Source organism: Notamacropus eugenii, chromosome 2 (genome assembly GCF_028372415.1).
Source record: "Notamacropus eugenii isolate mMacEug1 chromosome 2, mMacEug1.pri_v2, whole genome shotgun sequence".
Lineage (NCBI taxonomy): Eukaryota > Metazoa > Chordata > Mammalia > Diprotodontia > Macropodidae > Notamacropus > Notamacropus eugenii.
The window spans coordinates 105,085,300-105,101,178 of NC_092873.1; the positions used below are offsets into that span (position 1 = coordinate 105,085,300).

General features: G+C 41.9%; 1 protein-coding gene across 19 annotated transcripts in view; it reads right to left on the bottom strand.

Moving 5' to 3' along the window:
• TRERF1 (transcriptional regulating factor 1) overlaps positions 1-15,879 on the bottom strand; it is a 334,655-nt gene that overhangs the window by 17,198 nt on the left and 301,578 nt on the right. For 16 of the 19 annotated variants that reach the window (XM_072642154.1, XM_072642161.1, XM_072642162.1 and 13 more), the window contains 4 exons: positions 10,056-10,144; positions 8,202-8,315; positions 2,910-2,951; positions 368-568 (listed from right to left, as the gene is read on the bottom strand). In XM_072642154.1, the coding sequence (XP_072498255.1) occupies positions 368-568; positions 2,910-2,951; positions 8,202-8,315; positions 10,056-10,144 (446 nt within the window). The remainder of the gene's footprint in view (positions 1-367; positions 569-2,909; positions 2,952-8,201; positions 8,316-10,055; positions 10,145-15,879) is intronic. The other 3 variants (XM_072642171.1, XM_072642169.1, XM_072642167.1) reach the window with 1 other exon arrangement.

The following is a 15,879-nucleotide window of genomic DNA, read 5'->3' on the forward strand; positions in this document are numbered from 1 at the left end:
GCAAGTCACTTAACGTCGTTTGCCTCAGTGTCTTCATCTTTAAAATGAGTTGGAGAAGGAAATGGCAAACCACTCCAGCATCTTTATCAAGAAAACCCCAAGTGGGCTCATGAAGAGTTGGATGCAAATAAAATGACTGAACAAGTGTTAGAAGTCACTGATCATTGAAGATCTACCACAAATGAATTTAAAGCAGCCACAAAATAATGATCCAGAGAAGCAGTGGGCACATGGGATCCCACTTGCAAAACTGTGATTTATATTAAATCTTTCCAGGAGCTCCTATATGTGAATCCCACTTGCATCTCCCCTCTCCCCTCTACCCTGAACCCAACTAGTTGCTCAATTAACATTGAAAGACACTTACAGAACCACAGTTTGGCATTTCACAGACAAAGGAGACTGAGGAGGGTGTAAGGCTCTGAAGCGTTGGCAGGTCTATGGGTGCCACCAGCGCGATTGGGGGAGGATCTGGGGACTTCTGCACATCGGGGTCATCTTCTTTTGTGGATTTTCTGTCTTCTTCCAAGTCATCATCATCTTCTATATCCTCCTCTTCTTCACTTGTCTGGTCACAAAAGGGCAAAGATAACAAAAAGGAAAGGGGGAGAAAATCCCCAAATGTCATATTTACTGAGGAGCAGAACAGAGGTGCTAAGAAAGAAGAAATATTTAAGCAGTGCATGTCCCCCATTCCTCTTCACAGGAGCTCAAAGTCTCAATCTACAAATTTGGGTCCTGTAGTCTTGGGATCTTAGGTCAAGAAGGATGTTTTTCTCTCTTCCCTGCTTCTTCTTACTGATCTTGGCATGTTCACCATCAACACAGACAGGCCCCTAGATTTCGATTCTCCCACTTCACTCAGCAAAAAAATTCCCTGACCTTTTCACTGTAAAATCTGTATTCTACATATGACAGGTATCATATGTCTTCCCTTCTCAACGGATGGGGGGAGGGATTAAAAGGAGGGAGAGAATTTGGAACTCAAAAATTAAAAATAAAATTTGAAAAAACCCACAAACATCTGTATTCTATGCATGATAAGTATTGCATTTCTTGCCTTATCAACAGGTAGAGAATCTGGAAATTAAAAAGAAAACTAAAAAAACATTAAAAGCAAAAAACAAAACAAAACCAATCCAAAGATCTGTATTCTCCCATACCAAGATCTATGAGAAATATACAGATGGAACATGATTCCCCACTGGTAACAAGACTAAGAACCAGCTTGAAAAGTTAATAAGATTAATTTCTGATATGTTTTCTCTCATGCCCTTCTGGTCTCCCTCCTATCTCCCTTTGGCTGGAGGGTACAGGGCGCTATTGCCTTCCAGGGTACCTCCCAACCCTTTGGGGAGACATGGAGCCAGTGAACTGGCCTTGCAGCAGCTGCCTGGTCCTTTTCTTGGACAAATACTTACGACTCAAATATCAGGCCCTGTTGTGGTGGCACATGCCTATAATCTCTGCTACTGGGGAAGCTGAGGCTGGTGAATTGGTTGAATTCAGGAGTTCTGAGCTGAAGCAGGTTAAACAGAGTGGGTGTCTGCAGTAAGACTGGAGTGAATATAATGAGTTCCTGGGAACAGGAAGCTACCAGGCTCCCTAAAGAAAGGAGTGATCAGCCAAGTCAAATCTCCCATGCTGGCCAGTAATGTAACTAGACTGAGTAACGGACACTGTACCTCCAGCATGGGTGGGATAAGAAAACCCTAAAACAATCCCAAACTTCAAATATGAAACGTAAGTGGAAACAATACGTTAAATGTAAACAGTTTCTTACTCACTTGGAATTAGTTTCCTCCTCCCTCTTTCATACAGTATACTAAGACTTTCTTATATCACTGTTTTGTTCTAAACAATAAGAAACTGATAAAGAAAATAAGAACTGTTAGAATTAGGCTCTATTTATCTTTACTACTGATTTCTGGATAACTCTAGACAAGTCACTGTCCTTTAGGAATGAGGGAAAATTTTTTAATTATTCCAATAATTTTTCCTTCATCTATTTTAGAATGACTGCCACAAGGTGGCGATGGTGACTGGAGAGAGGGTGGGGATGGTAAATGTGGCATGTACGTGCTTCCACACTGTATGATGTGCTCTGGCCTCAGGCCTTCTCGTCTTTGGATAACACAGTCATCTAGAGCCATTCACACTCAAAAGCCTTCTAGCCTGGCAGGGGGCTTGTCAGTGTCTTATGTCAGTGCCATCTATGGACAGAACCTTTGGGTCACCTTCGTGAATATAATGAGTATAAGAAAGAAATATTTTATCTTGCTTTCCTAGAGCAGTTAATTGTTATTCTCAGCTGATGATCTCAATAACTCTTTCGAAGCAGGTAGCCCAAATATCATTATACCCAATTTACAGGGAAGGAAACCAAACCTCAGAAAAATAAAAATAACTTACATGGGACCCTACAGCTAGCTTGAAGCATGGTGGGGGGGACCTGATCCCTGGTCCAGTGTTCCTTCCTCCATATTACACTTCTTACCAGAAACTACTCAGGCACCCTGTATTCCAACCTTCTAAATGTGTAGGGGAGGAGAGAAATGACAAGCAGGCTCTTTCCTCCTATCTCCTGGGAGCTCAGGTCTCCCTGTCTTTGTAGGGGAGGAAGGAAGGAGGATGGCTGCGTGTGACAGCTTTTTAGGCATTCCCAGATACTCAAACTGAAAAGGAAGGGATTCTAAAGAAGAAAGCTGCCTTGCTAGAAATCAAACCTGTCCCTGCAGGGCAGTCACGTGTATTTTCTGACCCTGAAACATGTTAACTATTGAAAAGAGCAATCTGCTACATGGTTTTGGTTTAGAGAACATGGTGTTTTCCTCATTCCAATTGCCAGCTACTATTTAACTTCCTTTTCTCCTTTTACCCTCTTCTTATGCCCTATCAAACAATCTTACCTTTGCTCCACCCAGAGGTGTCTTCCTAAGTGTGCCATTGACCTGGGGGGAAAAAGGAGGTACAACCCAAATCACCCTTCCCTGCTCTTTGTAAGGCAAGCACTCTACAGTAATCCCATAGGGCCAGGGTCACTGATCCCATCCCACCACCCCATTCAGGACCAGAGGGTGGAGGCACAGGGTTAGGGAAAAGAACTGGACCTGTGATTTCATCCCTGTAAAGAACACCTGAATGGAAAATTCCCTTGACCAACACAAGTCTTCCCTGACAGTTTCCAGAGTTGCTTGCCTACGTCAGCCTAGTCAAACTCAAATAAAAATGGGGCATATAAACCCAACACGAGGATGCCTGCAGGTTGCATGTTGACTTAAAAAAACCGCCACAAATTAACATTACCTATGTTTTATTATATTTTGGTTTACTTTGTTAAGTATTTTCCAATTCCATTTTTAATCTGGTTGGCCTGTATGTTTCACATTTGTGACCTAGAAGCCTTAAGAGTCAAGTGACCTGTCCAAGGTCATACAGCCAGGATGTTGAAAAGGCAGGAAGGGAACCAGGTTTTCCTGGCTCTGAGACTGACTCCCTACAGCTACTTCACCTGCTTCTCACAAAGCTGCTTCTCTAGAAGATGCCACTATGACTCTAACCTGAGGCCTTTCACAAACCAAAAATTTCCATTGGGAGGATTATGTAGTGTTTTTCCCTAAGGGCAAGAAAAGAGACCTGAGTTACCTACACTACTGGCCTTGAATCAAGATTTTCTTGTTTTAGAAAACTTGAGTCATCTCATACGTAAGCTGTTTTATTCTCCCTGAGTTTACAGGCCATCTGGTGTGGGCACCTCTGGCACTGCCCCACTACTAAAGATTTGTAGTGAGTGAGCCAAGGCACTGCAAAGGGAATATCACATTCCTCTATCTTTCCCATTCCATCCCTCCACACCAACCCAAACTCCATCTTCCTGGTCAGGCTTCCTTCAAGTCTCAAGTCTGACTTTTACAGAAAGCCTTTCCCAATCCCTCTTAATTCTAGTGCCTTTCCTCTGTTAATTATTTCTATTTATCCTATATGTAGTTTGCTTTGTATATATTTGCTTGCTTGTTGCCTCCCCCATTAGAATGTAAGTTCCTTGTGGGTAGAGACTGTCTTTTGACACTTTTTATATCCCCAGTGCTCAGTACAGTGCCTGGCACATGGTACACACTTAATAAATGTGAATTGATTAAGGTAGCCTTGGTGACTACACAAAGCCAACAATGATATTCTATCCTTTCTCAACAGTACTCTTTTCTCAGACTCTCTTAAGCTCTCGGAAGAACAACTTTAGAACTGGACAGAAACTTAGAGGCCACGAGACACAGAGAGGGAAAGTAACTTTCCCAGAGTCACACAGGCATTAAGTGTACAAGGCAGGGTTTGAACCTCAGCTTTTCTGCATCCAAGTTCTAGGTCCTATTCAGCATGACACGCTGTCTCATTATCCCACAGGTTTAAATCAGAGCTCCCTCTGACCATCAGGAAACACAAGCTATGCTGCAGGGCAGGGTACTATCTAAGAGGCTCCAGGACAACTAGGAAAAAATTGGCTATAACGAAAAGTCTAGCACTATTCACTGATCTGATCCCCCTTCTGAATATAAAGCACTCACAGAATCAGAAAAATGCAAGAGGATTAGAGGAGTCTCAGAGACCCCTTCTAGTCCAATCCTCACATGTTAATGAGGCTCAGAGGGATGATAAGCCTAGCCTCAGATCACACAGTAAATCAGAGACTGAGTTGGATTAGAATTGAGGTCTCCTGAGGTGCTGCCACTATCGTTAAGGGGCAGCTAGGTGGTGCAGTGGATAGAGCACCAATGCAGGAGTCAGGAAGACCTGAGTTCAAGTCTCACCTCAGATACTTGACACTCACTAGCTGTGTGATCTTGGGCAAGTCACTTAAGCCCAGTTGCCTCATCCTGGGTCATCTCCAGTCATCCTGATGAATATCTGGTCACTGGATTCAGATGGTTCTGGAGGAGAAGTGAGGCTGGTGACTTGCACAGTCCTCCTTCACTCAAAACAAAGTCAAGTGCAAGTCATGTCATCATTTCTCTGATGGCATGGTCTTCTTCGGCAATGAAAGACGAATGCACTATCGTTAAGCTGCCATAATGGTGGTTCATACCATTCATTTCCATTCAAGTCAACAATATGCTCCTACTATATGCTTGGAGAGAACCCAAAGAAAAAAATATTCAAGCCCTTGACTCTCAAGAGGCAATTAATTTTAACTGGCAATTAATCACAGACTTGCGATGGAGTCTTTTCTGGTTGCCTTATTGTCAATTAACTTTTCAACTGTAATAGAATGTTTTGTCTTTAGAGTATAAACTTCTTGAGGGAAGGGACTGTCTTTCTTTTAATTAACTCAATCCCCAGCCTTTAGCACAGTGACTGGCAAATCACTGGTACTCAATAAACATTTACTGAATTGGATTGGATATGTCTTGTATTCCCAGTTCACCAATAAATTTCTTGAGAGCAAAGGTCGTTTCCTAACTTCTGGGTATTCTACTCCATAACTAAGTTGCTGTTCAGTTGTTTTCAAGTCATGTCCAACTCTTCATGACTCCATTTTGGGGGTTTTCTTGGCAAAGATACTGGAGTGGTTTTCCATTTCCATTCCTCCTCCAGCTCATTTACAGATGAGGAAACTGACACAAGCAAAATTAATGACTTGCCCAGAGTAACACAGCTAGTAAGTGTCTGAGGCCAGATTTGAGCTCAGCAATATGAGTTCCAGACCTGGCACTCTACCCACTTCGCCACCTAGCTGCCCTATAGCTAACATAGCATACTTTGCAGAAAAAAGCACTTTCTAAATATCTTGTGATGGTTTACAAGTCATTTTTCTTTGTTCACCAAATTCAGATGAAGGCAAGCAAATGTTACAAGTCGATACGCCTAAAAATAAGTTAAGCCAATGTCTTCCTGGTAGAAGTATGACAACCAGTTAGACTTGGGAGTCTAAAAGATATTCAAAGGTTGTCTCAGACACTTACTATGTGACTGTGGGCAAGTCATTTTACTGTTCCTTTTTCTCAATTTCTTCATCTATAGGGGGTAGGTAGGTAGGTAGCATAGTGGGTAAAACATCAGGCCCAGAGTCAGGAAGACCTGAGTTTAAATCTGGCCTCAGATGCTTACTATCTGTGCTAGAAAGTCACTTAACTCTGTTTGTCTCAGTTTTCTCATCTGTAAAAGAGCTGGAGAAGAAAATGACAAACCATTCCAGTATCTTGGCCAAGAAAACCCCAAAGAGTCAGACATGACTGAAAAATGACTTGGCAACAATATATTGACACCAGAACTTCTCTGACATTTCTGCGAAGCCACTGGAAGCTCATTATTAGGGAAACCTCATCATCTTGCAAGACCTCATCAATCTTGGTACTCTACCTCATCACCACCCTCTGACTGAAGGGTGGAGCCATGTCATTTCTCACCCAGCTGCACTCCCCACCTTTCAGCTTCCCTCATTAGATGGTAAATTCCTTGAGGGCAGGAGCTGTCTCCCCTCCTGCACTCTAATATTTATATCCCTAGCACTTAGCACAGTGCCTGGAACATAGCAGGTGTTTAATAAATGCTATATGACAGAGAATCTACTTCACTGCACTGTGTAAGGCTCAAATGAGACACAGAAAGTGCATGTCCCCTCCATATTCAATAAACTCCAATGACTCCTTATCACCTCCAGAATCAAATACAAAATCCACTTTGTGGCATTCAAAGCCCTTCATAACCTAACACACTCCCCCCCTACCTTTTTCATCTTCTTACACTTCCTCCTCCTCCCAACCTCCATGCACTCGCCAATCCAATGACACTGGCCTCCAAATGGCTGTTCCACAAACAAGATACTCCCACTCCAGGCATTTGGTCTGGTGATCCCACATGCCTCAAAGACTCTCCCTCCTCATGTTTGCCTCCTGGCTTCCTTCAAGACCCAACTAAAAACCCCACCTTCTACAGGAAGCCTTTCTTAATCCTGTGCCTTCCCTCTATAAATTACTTCCTAATTATCCTGCCTATAGTTTGCTTGTACACATTTGCTTGCATTAGATTGTGAGCTCCTCAGGGTCAAGGATAGTCTTTTGTTCTCCTTTGTATCCCCCAGTGCTGGTAAAGTACTTGGCACTCAGAAGGTCCTTCATGCTCAGTGATTAAGTAATAAACTTCTTTAAAGCTTGTGATATCCATGTCAGCAAGAACATGTCATTTCCAAATGAAATAACATTACCACTGTATTATTAATAAATCATATTAATAACTGTATTCACAATATTTATAAATTTATGAAAATAAAAATAAATAATATTATTACTATATATTTATATCCGTATATCTGCAGGTAGAGATATACAGGTGTCATGGCTACAGATCATGCTTCGGGGAAAAAAAGTTTGTACTATGTAGGCCATGGATGAACAAGATAGCATTTCTGCTATCATGTTATCCCCATAACCTTTGTCTTATTTCTGAAGGCCCTTAAGAAGGAATGAAACATTCTAGTTATAAAAATAACAAACTGTAGGCATTCAGTATATTGAAAAAAGTTTAAGTTCACATATAACTAAAAAATTGTGTCCCCCTTATCAACTGGGAGAGTAGGATCTCTCCTTTCAAAACATGTCATTTTACTCAGATTTATAGAACACAATTATTTCCCTGGGATAATAGGATCATGGATTTAGAGTTGGAAAGGACATCAAAAGGCATTTGGTCTAAACTTGCAATTTTACAGATGAGGCCTAGAGAAGGTAGATTTTGTGCATGGTTTCACACAGGTAGTAAGTGACAGAGGGAAAATTTGAACCCAAGTTCAGGAATCCTAATTCAGTGCATTTTCCACTACTACATCAGGATCAGGAATCACAAACACATGGCCCACCCTGGGGTCAGCCAACAGACATATTCAGCTGACCCTCCTCTATCCAACTCAAGCTCAGGGAGACCTCATTCCCCTCCTGCCTGGCTGTGAGATGATAAAGACTCATGATAAAGACTAGGGCATTAGAAAGTACAGCAATCAAATATGTTTCCAAAGAGAGGTCTTTGAAATCAAGGGAACTGGGTGTCAAGCTCTGCCAGGACAGCTCAAAGAATGTCCTCAGTATCAAATGTTGGCTTATTTTGCTAGTCATATTCACAAAAAGTAATCCCCATCCCATTATTCCCTGGGGTCATAAGTGTAGGTAGGATGGAGATGGAAAGGGGAGGGAAAGCATGGTACTATCACTTACCGCACAATCATCTATGATCTCGGCAAGACGCGTCCGATGTTTCCGGCCTAAGCGCATGATTTTTTTCCATGTGTAGTAGTACTCAACACATTGGGCCACGGTCTTAGACTTCACCTGGAGGGAAGGGGACAGATTACTAAAATAAACACCTTCAGATCCTTCAAATAGAAAATTTATTTTTTCATTTCAGTGAATGGAAGTTTTTTTGTTTTCTGTTCAAGAGACAAAAATGTCCCCCTGACATCAGTGGAAGTGATAGACAAAAGGAAAAGAAGGAATGAGCTGCAAAATCACTTGGTCTGGCTCCAAGGAAGCAGAGAATCTTACTGACCCCTCCATCCCCTAAATGGAAGCAGATGTGGTACAAGATTCATTTCTCTGGTCTGTTTGTCCATGCTTCTTCTCTGCCAGGTTGTTCAAAGGAACTGGGTATATGGGACAACACCACCACCCCTCCTAAAAAAAATTCCAGGTATGTCATATAATGTCAAACTCTTTAGATATGTTGGTTTTCCTAAATTACTTTTTCCTCTTTATTCTTTATCATAATGGATGATGACTCTATGGGAGGGGGAGAGGGAGAGACTTCTTGTTATAAGGAATGGCTCTCTCCAGGAGGGGTAAAAGAGATTTTTTGGACCAAGGGATGGATTCTGGAAGGAGGAGGGGTCCTTTTTAATAATGGATGTTTTTTTCTGGAAGGAGGAAGAGGGAACATTTCTTATTACAAGCAATGGTTCAATGGTAATGGGGAAAAATAGGGGGAATGTAGTAACAAAAGATAGCAATAAATTTTTTTTAAGTCCTAGAAACAGGAATAGAGCTCTCTCCATGAGAATAAAATGAGGATATTTGCCCTCAAGGAGTTTCTAGTCTAATAGATGAAAATAAAATCAATAAGGGTAATATACACCATTATATTACATTATTACATTACATTATATATTCATATATATATAATAAATGAATGTATTATATATAATATAATGTAATATAATGGTGTATATTACCCTACGTGAGGTTTTTAAGGGAAGAGAAGTACCTATTTGGGGAGCAGGGAAAGGAGGAGCCCTGGAAGAGGTACTCAAAGATGGAGCTTTAAAGGATAGGCAGGAATTTAACTGGTGAACTGAGAATGGCATTCCAAGAATAAGTAGCAGCTTGAATCAAGGCTTGGAGGCATGAGGACACTGGCACAGAGTTGTCCAGTTTACCTAAAGGATAAAGTATGTGGAGGGGAGGAAGATGAAACAAGGATGGAACTATACCAGCCCCTAGAGGGCTTTGAATGCCAGGGAGAAGAGCATGAACTTTCATCAGGAGGCAATAAGGAGCCACTCACATTTTTGACATAACGGTGTAACATGACCAGATTTACAGGCAAGGAAGATTAAACTGGAAGCAGCAGGCAGAATGGACTGGAACAGAAGACAGTGTATTTGGGAGGACCTATTTTTAAAATGCCTTAGTTATATATGTTGAGAGCCTGTACAAGGTGGTCCCAGTAGGGGAAAAAGAAAGAGGTAAGACCAAAGCAATACTTCAGAGAGAGAACTGATAAGTCTTTGTAATACCTGGATATGAAAAGGTAAGGAGGATGAAGAGTTTCCAATAATCCCAAGGTTTCAAAACTGGGCTACTGAGTGAATGGTGACACCAAAGACACAAAGTAATCTTTAGTCCACACTATATTGCTGATTAATTAATTCATTGTTTATTAGCTGCTGTATTAAGATTTTTTCTTTCAAACCTGGGGCACAAAGCCCTGCCCACATCTATACTAGCTCATATACATTAGCAGACAAGAGTGGGTTGAAGAGGTTGTTTCCTTTTAGTAAAGAGAAGCTTTCTTACCATCTTCTGTACAAAAATAAAATCTTTGCTGTAAGTGGCTAGTGCTTTGTTAAATAGTTTTCTTTCTAGGGAGGTCCACTTGTCAGATCCTAAGAAAAAACACAAACAACACACATAAGTATCTCAACCATTTCCTGGGTGACTCTCTCTTCACACAAATCTCTCAAGTGTTCACTCTTTGTTGGCTATAAATTGACATCAGCCAGGTGAGAGAAAGCAGGAATTCAGAATATGAGAGTCCACAGTTTATATCATGGCTTTAAAAATGGGTTTAGATTTATTGAGAGAGCCTTAATGCCAGGGGAATCCTCCAACCACCTGCCTGAACAAGGAAATCTCTCTGGTATATACTTCACAGAGCTGCTAAAGTGATTTTCCTAAAGTAATAATGATACTGACGATAATGATAATAGCTAACATTTATACAGTGCTTCCCAGGTGCCAGGCAGGGTACTAAGAGCTCTACAATGATCATCTCATTTGATTTTCACAAAAATGCCAGGACGTAGGTGCTATTATTGTCCTGATTTTACATACGAAGAAACTGAGGCAAATAGAGGTTAAGTGACTAATCCAGGGTCACACAGCTAGTAAGTACCTCAGGTTCTATTTGAACTCAGATCTTTCTAACTCTAGGCCCAACACTTTATCCAATGCACCACCAAGGTGCCAAAGGAGAAGCTAACCAACTCAGATCTGTAAATCAAAGGAGGTTAAACACTCATAGTGATAAGTAGTGAGATCAGGTAGGCCTGTAAGGGCAGCTACATGATGCAGTGGATAGAGGGCTGGAGTCATAAGGACGTGAGTTCAAATCCAGCCTCAGACATTTACTAGTGGTGTGACTCTGGACAAGCCATTTAAGCCTATTTGCCTCAGTTCCTTCATATGTAAAAAAAAGTGGAGAAAGAAGGAAATGGCAAACCCCTCCAGTATCTTTGCCAAGAAAACCCCAAAGCAGGTCAGGAATAGTCAAGACTCAAGAGAATAGTCAGACAAATAGAAAAGACTCAATGACAATAGGTCTCTAAGTGGCCACTGAACTTCCTGGCTGAGGGATATAAGGAGATCCAGTCTTCCCTTTCCATCCCCATCTGCAGAAAACTCCTAAATCTTACCGTGTCACCTGCCTGAATTCAGTAAACCCCAGTGGTGTAAGCTTGTCGACTTTTAAGATCAAATATAAACTCTTCTTTAGCATTTAAAGCCATTACCAACCTGGCATCAAACTACTTTTCCAATTTTCTTAAAAATGACTTCCCTTCCTGTGTTCAGGAACCAAGTCATATTGGTTTCCTACTGCTCCTCACACACAAATAACATTTAATCTTCCATCCCCATGTCTTTGTCTGCAACGCCCCTCTCTACCTCCACCCCTTATTTCTTTCAGATCTCTGCTCAAATGCTACCTTCTAGATAAAGCCTTTACCAATTCTCCCAGTTCCTACCACCTTCCCTGCCAAAAATTACCCTTTATTTTGTAAATATATTGTATGTGGTTATGTTGACTTCTCCAGTTGAGTGCAGGAGATTCCTTGAGCGTAGAGACCTTCCTTTTTGTCTTTGTATTCCCACTGTCTGGCACAAAATAGGGCTTTAAAATGCCAGTGAGTTAGCCGATTGATTACTTTCAACAAATAAGAAGGAAAAGTGGAGAGTTTGTAAAAGATAAGCAAAGGTTCCAGGGTCAGAACTCATGCAGACACAGGTTACGTTAAAGACTGTCTCAAGTTCCAGACTTCTGTGGTCTGCAAGTTTCTCAAGCTCCCCAATTACCGAGGTTAGCTCCTACCACGGTGTTTGTGCCCCATTCATCCTGGCAACTAAAATTCTCCATTATCATTGTGGGCAGCCTGGCTGCTAAAGTCTCTCAGAAAGTTCACTAACAGCCATGTGAATTTAAAACATCAAGAACAAAATATAGCGTTTGCCAGCCAGCAGGGCTAGAATCCCTTAATCCCTTGATAAATGTTAGCCAGTTTACACCTAACTGCCCTGCCAAGCCCCAGAGATGCTGTTTCAAGTAGCCACAAACCCCCTGGGTTTTCCTTTGCTTATGGATGGTGGAAACAAGAATAAAAATAAAAAATCATGTGCCTTTATAGAGGCTGTTAAAGTTCCCCACTGGATACTGGCAGTTTTTTAAAAGCTCTCTTCCAGCGTTATTGGCAAAGGTAAGAGATCACGACCTCTTCTCAGTGGGCTCAACAAGCATCTTGCTCTCAATACACTGATGAGTGAAGCCATCAAAAGGAGCCCGCCCAGGAGGCTGTCGTACCTGGAAAATGTCAACGCCTCATGGATGAATTGGAGGAAGTTCAGATGGACTAAATATCTTCTGGCACACAGAGGCTTATTGGCAGGAGAGTGTGAAGACACAGTGGGATGGTTACTGGAGGACGGAGGCCAACTCGCCCATTGAAGCCATTTGTGCGTCCCAAGTACCATTTCCCTCCTTGATTTTTCTTGAGCACATACTGTGTCTCCTCAGCAGAATGCAGGCTTCACATTTATGGCTTCATACCCTAGAAGCCTTACACACAGTAGGTGCTTAATAAATGTTTGCTAAATTACAAAGTTGCCCTTGGGGATGGGGTGGGGAGGAGACTTGAAGTTTGATTTCATAAGTAAGCTACTAGTAAAAAAACAAACAAACTTGCTTTACCAGTGTGGATTGGCAACCATTCACCAATTTGTAGTCTTAAAGAGTTAACTGAGGCACTGAGATGTTAAGTGATCTGTCCAGGATCCCATAGTCAGTATGTGTCAGAGGCTGAACTTGAATCCAGAATGTCCTAAATGTGATGCCAATTCTATATCCAATATACCCCAGTGATGTAATTGATTTAACAATTTACAAGGCGCTCAAAAAACCCCCTAAAAAACCAAACAACCTATCCAGTCAATAATGTAAGTATTACCTCCATTTTATTTGATGTCACAAGACATCAAATGACTAGTTCATGGTTACATAACATATATCAGATGTGGTCTCTACAAGAGACCATAAAAGTCATGTAGTCTATCCCTATTATTTAAAAGATGAGGAAATTGAGACCCACTGATATTAAGTGACTTACTTTGGAAGTAGGAAGTGTCAGAGGTGAGATCTGAACCCAGGACCTTTGACTACGAGTCAGTTCTCATCCCACTATACTATGCTGCCTCCCATGAGCATAGTTCTTCTAATTCTGTGATCAGAGATGTATCTACTAGAAGCTGTTGAAATCCAGACTATAGTTCTCTGAGAATTCAAATTCTATGTAACCTGCTCCGCTCCTTTCCATTCACCCCAAGGTCGCTTTCTCCAAAATAGTCCAGCCCTGTCTGCTATCCATGCTTCCTTACACAGCTGTGCAAGGGTTTCCTTTTCAAAAATGGCAGGGTTCCCACGTCATCTCTGTAAAGCATCTCAGGTTTATTTCTTCCCCTCGATAAAGAAAGTAACTTCTTCAACTCTCAGGAAGGGCAATGTCTTCAATAAGACTCTAGGATTCTATACACCTTCACTGGGACAAGTAGAGGTCAAATGGGCAGGAGCGAGGGGAATAAAAGGAGCTAGCCTAGATTCCCAGCCTAGATTCTGTCTCCCTCATTAGGGCTCAATGAGCACATCAATAGCTTCTCAAAGATAGCTGCTCATAGCTCATCTCACATTGATGGGCATAGTACCTATCTAAATCCAATCTAAGAAACATTTATTAAAACACCTACTGTGCACCAGATGCTGAGACTATAAGACCAGTTCTTGTCCTCAAGTGGCTTACATTCTATTGAGAGGGATACAACATGACAACAGGTCTCCCATGCTATGAACTATCCTGCCCAGAAAGGAAAGAGGTGGAGATGGACATGACTTCCCAAAAGTGAAGGACTGAGGGTTTCTCTTAACTCATCCAGGTTTGAACACAGGTTGGAAAGTGAAAAGGAAGGGGTCAAAGTAATGCTAGAGAGGCCTGCAAAATTAACAGGGAAGTTATTCATGCTCAGTCAAGTACATTACAGAACAACAAAAAATATGTCAGTCATCCCTCAGCATCTGAAATGAATCATCTTCCCTCCTTGACTCATGTCTATACTTCCTCAAATTCTTTCCATCTTTCCAGGTCTAGCTCAGATATTGTATTCCATGAAGCCACCCATTCTTTGGAGATTGTCTCCACTCAAATTGATTGATGCGCTCACTGAGCCCTAATGAAGGAGACAGAATCTAGGCTGGGAAATGGCTCTTCTGAGCTCCTTTTATTCCCCTGGCTCCTGCCCATTTGGTCTCTACTTGTCCCAGTAAAGGTGTATAGAATCCTAGAGTTTGATTAAAGATGCTGCTCTTCTTAAGAGTTGAAGAAGTTACTTGCTTAGACTCTGGTGGGAGTAACCTACTGCCCCCCGGGCATTCTTTCTCACTCTTTTCTTAAGGAGCTCAGCCTTCCTCTCCCCTATAACTCCGAACTTTTTACTGGGGAAATTCACTATATATGTTGATGTTCCCTTAAGTGACTTGTTCTTCAGGTTCATCAACCTCAACTACAAATTCTCCTCATGAATGGTTGGCCACACCCTAAATCTCACCATCATGTACAAGGGTTTCACTTTCTTGATCAAGATTGCGGAAATTTCTCTATCCAACTATAACCTCCTATCATGCCATCTATTCTGTGTCCTCACCATGACCTCAACCTGCTGGGGCTCTCTCAGGGATCAACCCTACTGTGGCTTCACTTTCCTTCCTTCTCAAACTTGACCTTATATTTAATTATCATCTCAATAAAGATGACTCAGATATTTTTTCATTTCTAACCTCTCTCCTGAATTCCAGACTCCCATCTCCAGCCGCCTACTGTAGATCTGAAACTCAACATGTACAAAACTGATCTCGTTATCTTCCCCCCATTCCTCCCTCCTTCCAAACTTTCCTATTACCATCAAAGGCACCATTATGCTCCCAGTCATCTGGGCTCAAAACTTAGGTTTCACTCTCCATCTGTTACTCCTTTTTCACTCTAAATACTCAATCAGCTATCAAATCCTGTCATTTTTCTCGTTTCTCACTTAGATGAGAAATGGGGCTTCACCATGACCCAGGAAGCTTATTTATTGGGATAATGTCATCATCCTGCAAGATCTTATCAGCCTTGGTACTCCACACTACACTCTGCCTCTCTGTTTGGAGGGTAAGGGGCATCCACTCCAAACCTCCATTTAAGGAGAGAGTTCAGCTCAGACATCTCTCCTCATGTATTACCTGCATTGACAACTCTGGGTCTTCCCCGGCTGGCTTCTCCCATCATATCCTGAGTTGGGTAATTTTACCACTCCAGCTTTTCAGCTTCCTTTTGGATGCAGTCAACCCCCCCCCCCTTAGATTGGAAGCTCCATGAAGGCAGGGGTTGTCTTTCTTTTCTTCATATTAGTATCCTCAGCATTTAGCAAAGTGCCTGACACACTGTGAGTGCTTAATAATAAAGACTGGTTGGCTTCTGACTACTTTGACCTTTGCAACATTGTCCTTTTGACAATGCCACGCTGGTCCAGGCTGTCATCACCTCACTCTTGGAATACTGTAATAACTTGCTGATTGGTCTCCCTGCCTCAAGTCTAGCCCCATCCAGTCTCTCCTCCACTCAGATGTCAAGATGATTGTTCTAAAATGCAGGTCTGATTATATACTCCAATGGCTCCCTGTGACCTCCAGGATCAGATTTTAAATCCTCTGGTTTTTAAAGTCCTTCCTACCTTCTGGTCTTGTCATATCTCATTCCCCTCCCTCCACAGCCTCTGCAGCTCAGCGATACTTGTCTTCTTACCCTTCCTCAAAAACGAAACT